The 17194-nt window shown below is 38.5% G+C and overlaps 1 protein-coding gene across 1 annotated transcript in view; it reads left to right on the forward strand.

Moving 5' to 3' along the window:
* Positions 1–16618, forward strand: part of SPATA4 (spermatogenesis associated 4) — a 39282-nt gene extending 22664 nt beyond the window's left edge. The window contains exons 5-6 of the mRNA XM_027837631.1: positions 7688–7801; positions 16458–16618. Of these exons, the coding sequence (XP_027693432.1) occupies positions 7688–7801; positions 16458–16618 (275 nt within the window). The remainder of the gene's footprint in view (positions 1–7687; positions 7802–16457) is intronic.
* The last annotated feature ends 576 nt before the right edge of the window (positions 16619–17194 follow it).

Here is a 17194-nt window from a genome sequence, read left to right on the forward strand (position 1 = left end):
TCTTCTCCTTGGTACTCTTTTCTCTCTACATTTTCATGAGACTACTCTCTTCTGGTTCTCCTACCTATCTGAACACTCCTCTCCTTTTCTGAATCTTCATCTATTGCCCGCTAACACTGGGGGTTCTTGAAGTCTCTGGCCTGTGTCCTCTTCTTTCCATATAGTATTTTAATTGTTGATATCATTAGCATCCGTAGTTTCAATTATCATCTCTCTGCAGGTTACTCTCAAATCTACTTGTCTAGCCCTAACCCCTTTCCCAAACTCCAGGTTCAGATCTCCAAATGCCTATTAGACAACTAGAACTAGATATCTAGTAGACATTTTAAACTCATCATATTCCAAGCTGAACTCATTATATTTCCCCCCAAACATATGAAGAGGCAGTTTTCAGATGAAGAAATCAAAGCTATCTATAGTCGTATAAAAATCCTCTAAATCACTGTCGATTAGAGAAATGCAAGTTTAAGCAACTCTGAGGTACCACTTCATACCTAACATATTGGCTAATATGACAGAAAAGGAAAATGACAGATATTAGAGGGGATGTGGGAAAATTGGGACACTAATGCACACTCTTAATGGAGTTGTGAAGTGATTCAACCATTCTGGAAAGCAATTTGGAACTATATCCAAAGGGCTATAAAACTATGCATACTCTTTGACCCAGCAATACCACTACTAGGTCTATATCCCAGAAAGATTAAAAACAAAAAGAAAAGGGCCTATATGTATAAAAACATTTATAGCAGCTCTTTTGTGGTATCAGAAAACAGGAAGTTGAGGGGATGCCCATCAACTGGGAAATAGCTGAACAAGTTGTGGTATATGATTGTGATGGAATATTATTGTGCAATAAGAAATGACGAGCAAGATATTTTCAGAAAAACCTGAGAATACTTACATGAACTGATGCAAAGAGAAGTGAGCAGAATCAGGAGAACATTGTACACAGTAACAGCTGTATTGTAGGGATTAGCAATTCTCAGCAATACAAAGATCCAAGACAATTCTGAAGGACTTATGAAAAATGCAATCCACCTCCAGGGAAAGAACTAATAGAGTCTGCAGATTGAACCATACTGTATTTTACTTTATTTTTTTTCAATTTTTTGTCTGTTTTCTTTCACAACATGACTGATATGGAAATATGTTTTGCATGACTGCACATGTATAGTCTATATTGAATTGCTTGTCTTCTTGGTCAGAGGAGAGGAGAGAGGAGGCAGGAAGGGATAACATTTGGAACTCAAAATTTTAAAAATGAATATTAAAAATTGTTTTACATGTAAGTGGAAAAAATACATTATTTAAAAAATATTTTCCCCCAAACCCTCCCCTCTCCCCAACTTCCCTATTGTTGTCAAGGATACCACCATCCTCGTAGTCACCCAGGTTTGCAACCAAGGTGCCATCCTTTACTCCTCTCTCTTACCCCCAATCAGATGTTAAATCTTGTCATTTCTACCTTGGTAGTGTTTCTTACATAGGTCCCCTTCTTTCCTTTTGCATTTCAACCACCCTGGTTGATGTCCTTATGACTTCATGCCTTTAGGTTTAGTGTCCTTGCATCAAGCCTCTCTCCACTCCAGGCCTCCACTCAGCTGTCAAAGTGATCTTTATAAAATGCATACCTGATCATAGCATCTTTCCTACCTCCACCATTCAATAAACTCCAGTGGATCCTTATTACCTCCTTGTTCTTCATCACACACAAGACTTCACCTGACTCTGAACATTTTCACTGGCTCTCCCCTTTGCCTTGAATATTCTCATCTCTACTTCCTAGCTTCTCTGAATTCCTTCAAGTCTCAGCTCAAGTCCCTCCTGCAATAAGACTTTTCTAGTCTTCCTAATTATAGTGCCTTCTTTCTGAGACTACCTCCAATTTATCCTGTCTATGTCTTATTTGCATATAGTTGTTTAAATGTCTCCCCCATTAGACTGTGAGCTCTTTGAGAGCAGGGATTGATCCTCATACATAGTAGGTGCTTAATAAATGCTAGTTGAATGGCTGATCCTGACTGTGGTCTCTTGGTACTTGAACTGCTCCTTTCTGGATTCTTTCAGAAGTTTTTTTGTTTTTTTTTTGTTTTTTTTTAATGTGGGAATTCTGGATTTTCTCTATGGCGTTCTTGTGATGTTTTCTTTTGAGGGCTTCTTTTAGGAGTTTTTTGGTAAATTCTTCACATTGATTCTGATTCTAATAAATCTGATCAGTTTTCATTTATGATTTCTTGAAATATAGAGACTAGACTTTTAAAAATCATGATATTTAGAGAGTGTGGTGATTCTTAAATAATCTTTCTTTGATGTTGAGTTTTTTTTTTTGATAGCAGGTATCTTACATTTTCTTCTATTTTTTAATAATCATTTGACTTTGTTCTAACATTTTCCCCTTAGTCATGGAGTCACTGGTTTCTGATTAGCCTCTTCTAGTTTTCAGGACCTTAGTTGGGTTTTTGAAACTATATAGTCTTCAACCTGTTCTTTCTTTAAAAGCTTTTACTTCATTTTTTAGTTCTTACTTAATTTTTTCTAAGTATTCATCTAGTCCTTGTTGAAGGTCCTGTTTTTCCTTTCAGTTTGTGCTTGTTGTTATGGAGTCACTTTCTCTTATTTGGGGGAGAGGGAGTACAATTCTTTAAATTTGCAGTAATTTTTTGTAGTAGTTATTTCCTAAAACATCTCCCCAGCTTGTTTCTGAATTTGACCATTTTGCCAGGGCTAGGCTCTGCCTCCTGCCGTACTTTTGGTTGGTATGGTTGTGTCTGCTTAATCCTGTCTTTGGTTCTCTGTGTTTCTTTTCTAATCTTCACCTCCTAAGGACTTGGTCCGCCTGGATCTTGGAGGTCAGAGATCATTCTTGCATCCTGTCTTGCATCTCCCAACAAAATGCTAGGGGTCTCAGGGCTCCCAGGCCTGGAATGTCCTCACCTGAGCATTATTATGCTGAACATTGGTTTTGGTGACTGCCCAATGAAGCTCTCCAGGACTTCAGTAGATACACGGGATGGAGACTTTCTTGGCTTAGCCCTCCACTATGGTTGCATTTGTTTTTAGTTGCAGTGGACCTGCCCTGGCCCTGGCTTTGCTGGCAGCCCCCTTTTCTATTGTATTTGGGCTCTTGGCTGACCTCTTGTTTAGTTCTGGGGTTAAAGAAGTCCATTACTGTGGTTTCTCATGGGATTTCTTTGTCATTATTTGGTCTCATGCAAATTTCAGGGTTTTGCTGGAGTAGTTACATGGGAGCAGGGCAGTTTTCCTGCCATTCTAGCAGCCATTTTGACTGGAATCCAAATGAAAAATTTTAAAAGTTGGGGAGATTTGGAGATGTTTAAAAGAAGCAGAGAAGGAACTAGTGGACAAAGAAAGATTAAAAATGAGAGAGAGAGAGGGCGTTATTGAAAGAGCTTATAATATTATAATATACTGATCCAAGATTGAAAATGACACTCATTGTTCCCTATTGCCACTTGTCTCACACCACTTCCTACCATTACTAAGCAATCTCTCTCCTCCATACTTTTCAACTTAATTTAACAAACATTTATTAACTGCCTACTTTGTGCCAGGTCCCTAGGGAACAAGGAGTTCCCTATGCCAATGAAAATACTTGGTCCAAAAAATAAGCAACGTTTAAACATTGAGCTAGGTACCAAGGATATAATGATAAAAACACACCAGTCCCTTCCCACAAGAAGTTTATTTTTTATTAGGGATATGCAATGTGTACTTACTTAAGTAAATACAAAGGTTTTGTTTATTTTAGTCCAGACCTGAGATTTCATTTGTGTAGGAAATTCCTATTAAGGATAGTTCTTTTGCTAGTACAGATCAGCTGTAGCTTTGGGTCTAAGAGATCGAGTGTATTTTGTGCAGGGTCACAGAGCCAGGATATGTACTTGGACCCTGGTTGTCTGGACTCAGAAGTCAGCTCTCTGTTCATTCTGTCAGGCAGCCTTTTCAATCACTATATATGCAAAATAGTTCAAAAACAATTTCAAGCTGGGGAAAGCTCTAACACATGGAAAAAGCAGGAAAGATAGGAAGAGACATTTGATGTGAGCCTTGAAGGAAGATAGAAATGCTGTGAGTCAGAAGTAAAGAGGAAATGAGATTTAGAGGATTGGTGGGTTAAGTGACTTGCCCTGAGTCACACAGCTAATGTGTATTACAGCCAGGATTCATTCTTAGATCTTCATGGCTTAGAGACCAGCTTTTATTTATGTGCTATGCTGAAGCTCTTTGAGATATTAAGTATATATATATATATATATATGTATGTATATATTATATATACATATACACAGACATATGGATGTATTATAATCAATTCTATTCTTTCTCAGTTTCCTTTGCTGGCGTAACATTGATATCATTACCCCGCAAGTGTGAGTGTTCTCTCCTCTTTTCCCTCTACACTGTGTGATCAGCTCCCATTAATTTGACTAATGTTTTCATGCAGATGACTCCCATACATCCAGTCCAAATCTTTTACCTGAGCTTCAGTCTCATCACCAATTATCTATCAGAAATTTTAAACTGGATCTCCTACAGACATCTAAAACGTAATGTCTCCAAAACTAGACTCATTATCTCGCCCCCCCCCCCCCCCCACCCTCCCTCTTTCAAACATCTCTGTTTCTGTCAAAAGCATCAACATCCTTTTGGGCTCCCAGCTTCATAACCTTGGAATTATCCTGAATTCCTCATTTTTCCTCACCCCATATATTCCATCACTTTCCATACCTTGCCATTCATTTCTACCTTCACAACTTCTCTCTGATCCAGTCCCTTCTTTCTGCTCCTACAGTTATGACCTTAATTCAGGCTCTTATGAGCTCTCATTTACATTATTGCAGCAGTCTCTTCCTACCTCAAGTCTCTGACTACTTTAGTCCGTTCTACTCACTGTTGCCAAAGTAATTTTCCTGAAGTACAGATATGACCATGTGACTTCCCTGTAGCTTCTAGGATGAATTATAAACTCTTCTGTTGACCTCCCTACACGGCCTGGCCCTAACCTATCTTACCAGTTTCTTTAGACATTGTTCCCTCTCCTGCACTCTGTGATCAAGCTGAAGTGGCATTCTTTCTGTGCCTCACACACCACATTCCTGTCAATACTTGGTGTTGTTAAGTGAACTAACATTAAGAACCGGCTAATGTCTTAGAACCGTGTCGTAATGAGCCAGTCATAAAGTCAAGAGTTATAAGGCTGAAAAACAGTTAAAAACTTTAGCAAGGCAGTAGCTTCATGCCACCCTCTAGTGGTGTCTTTGGTGCACTTGACCCTTCATTGAACTAAAACTCAAGGCCATAGTATCTGAGAGTTGGAAGGACTTTAGAGTTCACCTAGTTCAACTTCTCACTTAATGAAAGAAACCTTTCTACAAAATCTGTTAATGGGCTGCTGCCCAGCATCTACTTAAAGATCTCTAACGATAGGCAGTATGCTGTCTCTGTAGGCGCTCTTTCACATTATTGAACCACTCTAGCTGTGAAAAAGTTCTTTTCCAGTTGAGTAGATAACTGTTTGAATCCTAGGTTTCCCACTTACTAATCAGTGTGATCTTGGGCAAATAACTTTCTTGCAGCTTCAGTCTCCTTATCTGTAAAATGTAAGATCTTTTCCAGTTCTAAAATCCTGTGATCTTATGAAATTATACTCATTGATTGTAGTTCTTAATTTGGGGGCAAAAAAAGTTCCTTGAGGGCAGAGACTGTGTCTTTTTTATTTTGTATCTCCACCTATCATAGTGTCCTGTGCATAGTAGACACTATTTTTTTCAATTCAACAAGCACTTAAGTGCCTATTGTGTAGAAAGTAATATGTTAGGTACTGTGAAAGAGAACTACAGTTATCCCTTGCACATTATCACTTTCCCCATTGTGGTTTCGATATATCACAGGTTGCATAAGAAATTAAATGAGAATTTTTGGAGAGTTTTGTGGAAGCTGCAGATGACATGGAAAGGCCAGCAGATGATACAGAAAAAAATTTAGAAATTCAGAAATGCATAAAATATATATATATATACACATATAATATTGTATAATATCAACCCAAATTTTATAACAAGGTACTATAAACACCCCATAAAAGAAAAAGAAAAAATTCAGATGTCTTCTCTGGCATGATAGGAGGGCCACAAAATTTTATGTGGATTTTCCAGATCACAGGGATGCTGCACCCCTAACCCTTGAGATGTGGAAGGGATAACTGTACAACATCGCACTACTCTTGAGAAATGTATAATCTAATGGGAGAAAGACCACCATACAAATAGCTACTGAGATATGAGGGAGGAATGAGAGAAATGCTAAGGAAAAGTCTAAATAAAGAACTATGAGAAATTTGAAGGAGAGAAATGATTTTTATCTGGTATGTGTGTATATGTGGGGGGAGGGATAGGGACGAGTGCAGAGACTGGTATCTTGAATTGGCCAGGAAGAAAGGAAGTCACATCAACAATGGTAGTTTGTATGAGCAAAGGTATGGAGATAGGAGAGGGAAAAATGAGAAGGGGAGATTCGTGTAGTTTCGTTGGAGCATAAAATATATGAGCATAGTAGCATGAGGTGAGGTTGAACAGTGTAGGTTGCTTTGTGGAATGGATGCATGAATGAACAAATGAATGCCTACTCTACCTACACCATGAACATCCTTTAACTATTTGAAGAAAACTATCATGTGTCCCCTTTGCCCTTTTTCCCCCCTACAGTCACCTTCCTTTTAGCCATGGAACTATTATTCAGGTAGAACCTAAAAACCACAATTCATTCCTGGAGGTTGTTCTGTTGTCTCTAGCCTTACATTCCTATTCCTACATGTGTTCTACTAAAAATCTCTGGCCACTTGCCAAAGGCAGTTATTGTCGTAATTATTATAGTTTGAGGGAATTAAAAATTCTGGTGGGAAGGTCTGCATTTGGATGTGGAAGACTGTATTTGTTGAGTAGCAGACTTCCACATCCCTTTGCAGGTTTCTAATGAAAGGCCAGCTAAAATACACTTCAAAGAGGGTGAAGAAGAGGAAGATTCTTTAGGCACACAAGAAATGGAAGGAGACTCGTAATAGTAACTTTGTGTTGTATTGAGAATTTTGGTTGTATTTACATGAAAATTATTATTTAGAATGTAAATATCTCCATTAGAAGGCAAGCTTCTTGAGGACAGGGATTGTTTCAGTTCCATCTTTGAATCCCTAGAGCCTGGCATGCTGTATGTAGTAAGCAGTTAATAAATGCTTGTTGATTGATTGGTTCACTATTCTTATGCTATCAAGATTTCTGTAGAATTTAATGGGAATATAGAAAATGTATTCATAACAGTTTCAAATGTGGCCTGTAGTGAAAGATATAAATTTTTTTTCCTTTTCATTTGCTAGCTTGTTTTAGTATGACATTTATTTATGTGATAGAGAGTTAGGGTTGTGGGAAATACTAAGCTATTCTCAATTGCTAGCACAATTAGGCACAGAACTCTTTAACACATTATGAGTGAAGGTAGATTCTGTGAAATTTGGTGGGGGTGGGATGAGGTGGGTAGAAATCCTTAACTAATGTTTACATGTCTGGTAGTAATGATAAGATAATAATGACAAGTCTAAATAACTCATTTGTTGTAGGTCATGGATGTTTATTTTGACATACTTAAAAATCTGTTTTTGTCATTTGTATAGAGTGGTATGATGTCAAACCAACAGTGGGAGAACTTACTCTTCATGGTGCTGAAAGGAGTAGTGATCTATCAAAATATGTCTTGTTAAAGGAAAAATGTGTTGTTCCTGTACTGGGTAAATTTTTATTTTACTTTTCTGATAAAATATCACTTTTTTATTTTACCTTTTCTTGGTTCATTCAATTTATTTAAAAATATGTTACCATAATATTATATAAGTCTAGATTTTTTTCTCAAAAATACGTAGCACATTTGATTATTAAGCTATCATATAATGTTTAAAAGGTGGGATTGGGATGTTGTCTGATAAAATACCTCATATAATCTAGGTTTTGACCTAGGTGTCAAATAGAAGGTACATAAGAATCCTGTTGGGCCACATATTGACTTAGAAAACCACATATTAACATTATCTATGTTGTATCTTTATTTTGTTAAATATTTCCCAGTTTTATTTTGATTTGGTTCTGACTGCTCTCAAGAATTTGGTCTGCAGTGCTACTCAGGCAGCATGTTTGACAACTCCAACCTAGATAAATGTCCTTTCAACCTATTACTAATTGATTTATCTTCTGGACTTATCTTCTAACCACACAGTCTCCTGGGTGCCTATAAAACTCCTTCTAGCCTATCACTAGAGGTGGGAATTATCCAAATTCCAAGCCACTGGTGGTGGCTCCTGTGACCTGGGACAAAAGCTACTGAGTAAATAGGATGGCTTGGATGAAGGACTGAGACAGGGCTTCAATGATATTGTGTAGCTTGAGGTGGTTCTGAAGTAAGGAGTGGAGATAAGAACTGAGGATGTTGAAGAGACTGGTGACTCAGCTGGGAGCAGTCTGTAGGAGGTTTAGGGGAAGTAGCAGGAGAGGTTGTGAGATGTGTGGGAACTGGAGTTTCTCTTCCCCCTTTCTCTTTCCTCTGGTAGATGCCTAAATCTGAAGGAGGAAAAGGGAGGGGTAGAAGTTATAACCCTTCTATTTCTTTTCCTTTTTTGTGGGGCAGGAGGAGTGGGACTGGGAAAGAACTTCCCAGAAAACATGTATTTCTGGAGACACTCATGGATATGGTTCCTTCAAACCAATGTTTTAAACTGTGGAGTAACAGGCAGCTAAACCCTGCTTGTCTCTTTCTGAGTATTAACTGTTTCTGGCAGTTCCTTTTTTTATCCTTTTCCATGTACTTCATCCATACCACCTGCTTGATTTTCCTCTCCCCTTTCGTTAGTTCTCTCCTACCCAAAACCCAAAGTGGTAGACTAGGAATATGTGGTCAGCATTAGGTGGGGATGGCGTGGGAAAGTAAGGTCAGAATTGTTCAGAGCAGAAATGTTATTATTGTGTTTTTATCCTTCAATGCTCCTTCAGAGACATGTCTTTTTTAATTTAATTGACAGAAGCAGGTGAACGTGGTGGTGGTGGTGGTGTGGTGGCTTTGGTAATGATGGAGAGAGGTCATTGCACATGTTGTAGGCCACCAAAGGTGTTTTTAAATTTGTTTGGTTTTGGTTGACAATACTAAATTTCTTCTCTTTGGGACAAATGAATAGAGTGAACTCTCTAATAATTCATTTCAGCTTAAAGGTAACTTAGGGGCCCAGATATTATAGTGTTTCAGGAATTTCTGCCTTCCTTTGGCACCTGTGATTATTTAGTTTTGTTTGGCACATATGAAAAAAAACCAGGCTTACCAACATTATAACTAAGATAGTAAGCCTGTAAAAATTTAACAAGGAGTCCAGAACACATCGTAGAGTCTTTACTTTTGATTTCACTTTCAATTTTTTTGTTATGTTCTACATTAATCTTTTTTTCTTAAGTGCTTTTGATTGCTTGCCTAATTCTGAGAGAGTAGGAAAGTAATAGAGCATGACAATACAGATTTCTCGTTTGCCATAGTCACCTTAAAATGGAGCTGCATCATGACCTTTAGGGTCTGAGCAGCTTCTCTGGGGCCTACAGGCACATTATGGAGTATTGTCATAAGATTCGCCAAACCAATTCATCCACATTTGCCAAGTCTTAAGATGTACACACTTGTGGTACTGTTGCTTTGTGGAGAAGTACTTAAAAATAGCTGAGCCTAGTCTAAGTAGCAAGCAGGTGCATCAAAAAAGGAGATGACTGATTTTTAGATACAGCCTAGGACTTAACATCCAGCTTTTCTGCCCTTAAGATTTAATGTATAATATGAACATTCTCTAAAAGGCAAAGGGTTTTGGCCAGGCTATGATTAATCAACATAATTAACTTACAAACTTAGAATCCCAGAGTCTCAGAGATGGAAGGCATACAAGTATCTAGATTGATGCACATGTGAAAAAGAATCCCCTCTATCACATCCTTCAGCCTGTCTGTCCCTGATTATCTTCAGTGAGAAATAATCCACTTTCTCAAGACAATGCTTTCCATTTCTAGATTTTCTAGTTGTTAAGAAGTTTTTTCTTACACCAAGGTTAGATTTGTTGCTTTTCAATCTTAACTTACTGTTCCTATTTCTGCGCTCCAAAACCAAGCCTAATCACTCTTCCATGACACAACCATTCAAATACTTGAAAACAGCTATCCCACCTTGCCCTCAAATCATCTGTACTAGAGGCTGAATATCCCTACTTCCTTCAATAAATCTGCAGACAGCATGAAATGGCCCTTCATCTTCCTTGTTCTCCTTTGGATACTCTCCAGGTTATCAACATCCTTTTAAAAATGAGACATCCTCAGAACCAAACACAGTACTCCAGATATGATCTGATCAAGGCAGAATACAATGAGACTCTCAACTTCTTATTTCTGGATACTATGCCTCTATTAGTGCATCCAGGACTGTGTTCCTTTTTTGACTGCCATATCAAACTGTTGACTCATATGGAGATTGTGTTACACTAAAATCTTCAGAAATTTTTTCAGTAGCGGTGTATTCTCCCTCTGGCACTTGTGAAGTGGATTTTTTGGAACCTAAGTGTAAGACTTTACATTTATCCCTATTAAATTTCACCTTATTTGATTCAACCCCCCCCCCCTTTTTTTTTTAGCTTATCATGATATTTTCTGAATCCTATTCTGTTGTTCATTGTGTTGGCTACCTCTCCAAGTTTTATGTCTTCTGCAAATCTGATAAATCACAGTCTTCATCCAAGTTATTGATTAAAATGTTAAACAGCAGAGGTTTACCCACATGAATGTGAGAAATATCCTTTGCAATGTCTAGGTTGCCTCAATATGTGCTTCACTTCAATAAGTCCATCACTTCTGTCAGGAGGCAGGCAGCAGATCCATTTTTGACCTGTAGCATTATATTCAGTTTTTCTGGGTAAATTATTCTTGCCTGTAAGCCCATATCCATATTCTTTCTGGAGATATTGCATCAATTTCCCAATATTCTAGGTTCTTCTGTATAGTGGTGGCTACTAAATCATACATACATGATCCTGATTGTGGCTCCTTTGGTACTTGAATTCTTTCTTCCTGGCTGATTGTTTTTTTTTTTTTTTCTTTAACTCGAAAGCTCTGGATTTTGGCTTTGATGTTTCTGGGAATTTTAATTTTGGGAATAACCAGTGGTTTGGTGGTGACCAGTTTAGGAGGTGACCATTTAGAAAGTGACCAATGAATTCTTTCTATTTCTGACTTGCTCTCTGGTTCTAAGAGACCTAGGCAATTTTAAGATTTTTTTAATTGTAATTGTTATTTAGTCATTTCAGTCATATCTGATTCTGTGACCCCATTTGGAGTTTTTTTGGCAAAGATACGGGAGTAGTTTGCCATTTCCTTCTCTAGCTCATTTTCCAGATGGGGAAACGGAGGCAAACAGGGTGAAGCGACTTGCTCAGGGTCCCACAGCTAGTAAGTGTATGAAGCCAGATTTGAACTCAGGTCTTTCTGACTCTAAGCCTCGGCACTCTATCCACTGTGCCACTTACCTGCCCTTTAATGTCTAGGTTCTTTGTTGTTGTTGTTGTTGGTAATGATATTTAAATAATCCAGTAATTCTTAAATGTCTTCTTCTTAATTTGTTTTTCAAGTCATTTGTTTTTTGCTGTGAGATACTTTATCTCCTATTTTCTTTCAGCTTTTTGACTTTAATATTTCTTATTGCCTCACAGAGTCATTGACTTTATGTAATCCTTTGAATTTTCCAAGTTTGTTGCTTGGGCAAAGTTTTGTACTTCTTGTGCCGAGCTGTTAATTCTCTTTTTTTTCTTTCATGGCTCTCATTTCATTTCCATTTCCCTCAAATATTCTCATTTCATTAAAAACATTTTTAACACTTTAAAAAAAACCTCATTTCATCTCTCCCAGGAGTTCTAGTTCAGTTTGTGCCTAAGCTCTGTTTTTCTCTGAGACAGTGCTTGTAGATGTTTTGGAGTCATTCTTTTTGTGTTTTGAACATCCTTGACCCCTAACATTTCATTATAGTGAGTTTCTTGGTTTTGTTTGTCCATTCTTTCAGCTTGTTTCCTGACTTCAGACTTGATCTTAGGGCTGGGCCTTGCAGCACTTCGGGAGGAAAGATTTGGACCGGTCCTGTTGCTTTCTTAAGTGTTGTGTTATTCCAGGATATCAGAAACAGGCTGGGGACCTACAAGCTTTCAGTGTTCCCAAAATGACCTGATCCAGGACAGAATCTTATTGCTGTCCACTGTGGTCTGAACTTGGCAAGTTCCTCATAGGTTTGGGTTTGAGCAAGAGTAGAATGCTGTTGGGCTCCATCCCTTTCAGTCAGTAGAAAGCTCTGTTGGTTCAGAAAAGCAAGAATGTAAACTCCCTTTTGGTTTGGGATTCCTGCCCTAGCTCTCCCTCCGCACACTGGGCTAGACATTGAAAGTAAGACACTGCTTTGCACCTGAGATCTGAGCCACAAGACTACTGCTGTTGCTGATGGCTTCTGAACTTTCCATTTTCTCAGTATGTTTCCAGGGCCTCCCTACCTGGGAATGCTACTGCTGTGCACTGGTCCTCTTCTCACTCCTTGTATATGCAGCCTGGTACTGGGTAGTAGGTGGCAAAGCTGCCAGTTGGTGCCTGTCCCTGTCCTGGATACCGGTATGGGTCTGGTACCTCCTTTTGCCCTGGTGCATGGCCTCTCTTTGGGTGCCAGTCCTCTTATTTACAGGATGTCCCCACTATCCACAAACCTCCCTGTTTCCCTGTGTTGAGTTGGGCTGAACAAAAGACTCACTGTGACTCTTTTTCTGGATTTTCCCATCAGGATTCAGTCTGGTACATTTTCTAGATCTGTGAGGAAGAGTTTGTGGAGAAACTTTCGCTGCATTATTTCCTATCATCTAGCATCCTGGCTTCACCTCTCTAGATACTTTTTTTTTCTTACTTGTTTTTTTTTAATTTTATTAATTTTATTAATTTTTATTTTTTAATTAATAAATTTATTTTTGTTTTCAACATTTACTTCCACAAGATTTTGAGTTCCAAATTTTTACCCTATCTTGCCTCTCCCCCCACCCCAAGATAGCATGCATTCTGAATACCCCTTCCCCTAGTCTATCTTCCCTTTTATCTCTCCCCCCCTTCTCTTATCTCCTTCCCCTTCAATTTTCCTGTAGGGTAGGATAGATTTCTGTACCCCATTTTCTGTATTTCTTATTTCCCAGTTGCACGTGAAAACATTTTTTTTTAACATATGTTTCTAAAACTTTGGGTTCCAAATTTTCTCCCTTCCTCCCTCCCCACCCACCCTCATTGAAAAGGCAAGCAACTCAATATAGGTTATACATGTGCAGTTATGCAAAACACTTCCATAGTAGACATGCCATGAAAAACTAACTCTATTTCCCATAATCCTATGCCCCCATTTATTCTATTCTGTCTTTTGACTGTGTCCCTCCTCCAAAGTATTTGGTTCTGATTACTCCCTTTCCCAATCTGCCCTCCTCTCTATCATCCCTCTAACTCTTTTGTCCCCTTTGCCCCCCTCCCCCATTTTCCTGTAGGGTAAGACAGATTTCCATACCCAATTGAGTATGTATGTTATTCCCTCTTTAAGTCAAATCCTATGAGAACAAGATTCATTCATTCCCTCTCACCTTCCCCCTGTTTCCCCTCCACTGTAAGAGCCTTTTCTTTTCTGTTTTTTGTGAGATAATTTACCCCATTCTACCTCTCCCTTTCTCCTTCTCCTAGTACAATCCCTCTCACCCCTTAATTTTATTCTCCAGATATGACCCCTTCATTCAACTCACCCTGTTCCCTCTATCTATCTATCTATCTATCTATCTATATACATACATACAATTTTTTCCCTCCAACTATGCTAATACTGACAAAGGTCTCATGAGTTACAAATATCATCTTTCCATGCAGGAATGTAAACAGGTCAACCTTAATAAGTCTCTTATGATTTCTCTTTCCTGTTTACCTCTTCATGTTCCACTTCAGTCTTATATTTGAAAGTCAAATTTTCTGTTCAGCCTCTGGTCTTTTCATCAAGAATGCTTGCAAGTCCTCTATTTCACTGAATGACCATTTTTTTCCCTGAAGGATTATAGTCAGTTTTGCTGGGTAGGTGATTCTTGGTTGTAATCCTATCTCCTTTGCCCTCCGGAATATTATACTCCATGCCGTGCGGTCCCTTAACGTAGAAGCTGCTAAATCTTGTGTTATCCTGATTGTTTTTCCACAATACTTGAATTGTTTCTTTCTGGCTGCTTGCAATATTTTCTCCTTGACCTGGGAACTCTGGAATTTGGCTACAATATTCCTAGGAGTTTTCCTCTGGGGATTTCTTTCAGGAGGTGATCAGTGGATTCTTTCAATTTCTATTTTGCCCTCTGGTTTTAAAATATCAGGGCAGTTTTCCTTGATAATTTCTTGAAAGATGATATCTAGGCTCTTTTTTTTGATCATGGCTTTCAGATAGTCCAATGATTTTTAAATTATCTCTCCTGGATCTATTTTCCAGGTCAGTTGTTTTTCCAATAAGGTATTTCATGTTGTTTTCTAATTTTTCATTCTTTTGGATTTGTTTTACAGTGTCTTGATTTCTCATAAAGTCACTAGCTTCCAATTGCTCTATTCTAATTTTTAAGGAAGTATTTTCTTTAGTAATCTTTTGGACTTCCTTTTCCATTTGGCCAATTTTGCAGTTCAGGGCATTCTTCTCCTCATTGGCTTTTTGGACTTCTTTTGCCATTTGGGTTAGGCTATTTTTTAAGGTGTTATTTTCTTCAGTATTTTTTGGGGTCTCCTTTAGCAAGCTGTTGACTTGTTTTTCATGGTTTTCTTGCATCACTCTCATTTCTCTTCCCAGTTTTTCCTTTACTTCTCTTACATGCTTCTCATAATCCCTTTTGAGCTCTTCCAAGGCCTGGGACTGATTCATATTTTTCTTGGAGGCTTTGGATGTAGGAGCTTTGACTTTGTTGTCTTCTTCTGGTTGTATGTTTTGATCTTCTTTGTCACCAAAGAAAGATAATATAGTCTGACTCTTTTTGTGCTGCTTGCTCATGATCCCAACCAATTACTTGAGTTTTAAACTCTTTGTTAAGGTAAAAGTCTGCTTCCAATGTGAAGAATGTACTGTCCCAAGCTTCGGGGGGTTGTACAGCTGTTTTCAGAGGTACTTCTAGGGGCCTGTAAATTTTCAGTTCCTCCAAAGTGGTATGATAAGGGGTAAGGTGTTTCCTCTCCACCACCACAACAAGCTCCACCACGCCAGCACTCCTCCTTGCCCCAGGACCGCCTCTCAGAACTGTGACCCAGATCCAAGCATGGGCAAAGCAAGAGATTCCTGCTTCAGCACTGGCTGAATTCCCCCTCAGTCTGTGAGCTGGAAGCTCAGGAAACAGCTGTGGTCTAAGCTTGGGACTTGCGCCTGAGACCTAGCTTCTTATCTCATTGCAGTCACAGACTTTTCCCACTGACCTTCTAAGTTGTCTTCAGCATTCGTGGGTTGAGAAGTCTGGAAACCTCCACAGTTGCCCGAGATTCAGTCCTCAGAGGCCTGCTCCAGGGTCGCTGCGGCCTGCACGCCCACGCCACACTGTGCTCCTCTCCCCGCCTGGCGCAATATACCTTTCCGATCAACCATTCAGGCTGTCTTGGGCTGGAAATTTGTTTCACTCTGTCTTTTTGAGGGTTCTGCTGCTTTAGAATTTGTTTGGAGCCATTTTTTTTATAGGTATTTGGAAGGGTTTGGGGGAGAACTCAAGCAAGTCACTGCTTTCCCTCTACCATCTTGGCTCTGCCCCCAATGCCTCCAGACACTTTTTTAAACCAGCTATTTACTTCCAAGCTTCTCTTTTCTGAATCCACTCACTTTGATCAACAGAAATGTTGAAAATACTACTTGTGACTCTAAGGTCTTCATTTTTGTGCCCAAAACATTTTTTGCATTTTTTAAAGCAATGCTTTTAGGTTTTTTCTGGCAGTATTATTTGTGTCCATATAATTCACCTGAATTGGATAGTTGTCAAATGTTTTGACAAATAGTATCTGCAACTAATTTTTGTGTGAATGAAAAAAAAACTGCACTTGCTGTCAGGAGACCTGGGGAATTCTGGCTCCAACATTTACTAGTTTTAGTAAAGATTATGGCCAAAGTCACATCAACATTCTGAGCCTTTCTTCAAATGAAAAGGGAGTGATAACATACTACCTAACTCCATAGGATTATTGTGAAGTAATCACTTTGCAAGCCTTGAAGTACAGTAGAAAAGTGAATGATTCTTTTATATTAGACATTCATTAAGTATTAGTAAAGATTTTGTGGTAGATATCTGACTTTTGGGTGTTTGTTTTGTTTTTTAAATTTCCCAGAGAATGATAGCAATGGAAACCAGGTTAGAGAAATTCAAGTGAAACAAGTAGAGAAAGAGGCATTTGGAATCAATGTTGAACATACCAAAAATCTGGAAAAGAGACTTGAATTAGAATCTGCCAAGTTTGGAGAAACAGATACCACACCAAAGAGAACCTAATCAGCCAGACAGATGTGCTGAAGCAATGTGCAAAATAAATGGTGTTTGCAGGTTAAAGTACATATTTCTTCTTTTTTTATTGACTAAAATGAAGTTAATTTAGATTGGCTGGGTATTTGAGTTTGCCCCCATCCCTGTCCTCCATTGTCATGAATAATTGAGAGTGAAACATATTCACATTATTAACTGTTGTCATAAGAATACTAGAGAGTGATTTTTTTTTTACAGTTCCATCTTTATAGGTGAAAATCACAATAGTATCCCAAAATACAAAGTTATGCAGATTCAACGAATTACATTTCACAAAATTTAACAGAGATTATTGCCTATTTAGTACTCATCAACTGCCTGTCTTGATGTTCATAATGTTTCCTCAACTCAAAAGCAAAAAAGACAAGACAAAGAAAAGTGCCTATCTTGGAAGGAATTCCAGTCCCTACAAAGCTTTTCAGATCATATGTAGTTCTACGTAAGGGATTCAGGATCTGAGGTCAACTGGTATTCACCCCTTCATCTTCAAATGAGTAAGCAACTGCCCTGGATGAAAACTCTTCCATGATTCCATGATCCAACTGG

Source organism: Vombatus ursinus, unplaced genomic scaffold (genome assembly GCF_900497805.2).
Source record: "Vombatus ursinus unplaced genomic scaffold, bare-nosed wombat genome assembly UNPS02014821.1, whole genome shotgun sequence".
In the NCBI taxonomy this organism is placed as follows: Eukaryota; Metazoa; Chordata; class Mammalia; order Diprotodontia; family Vombatidae; genus Vombatus; species Vombatus ursinus.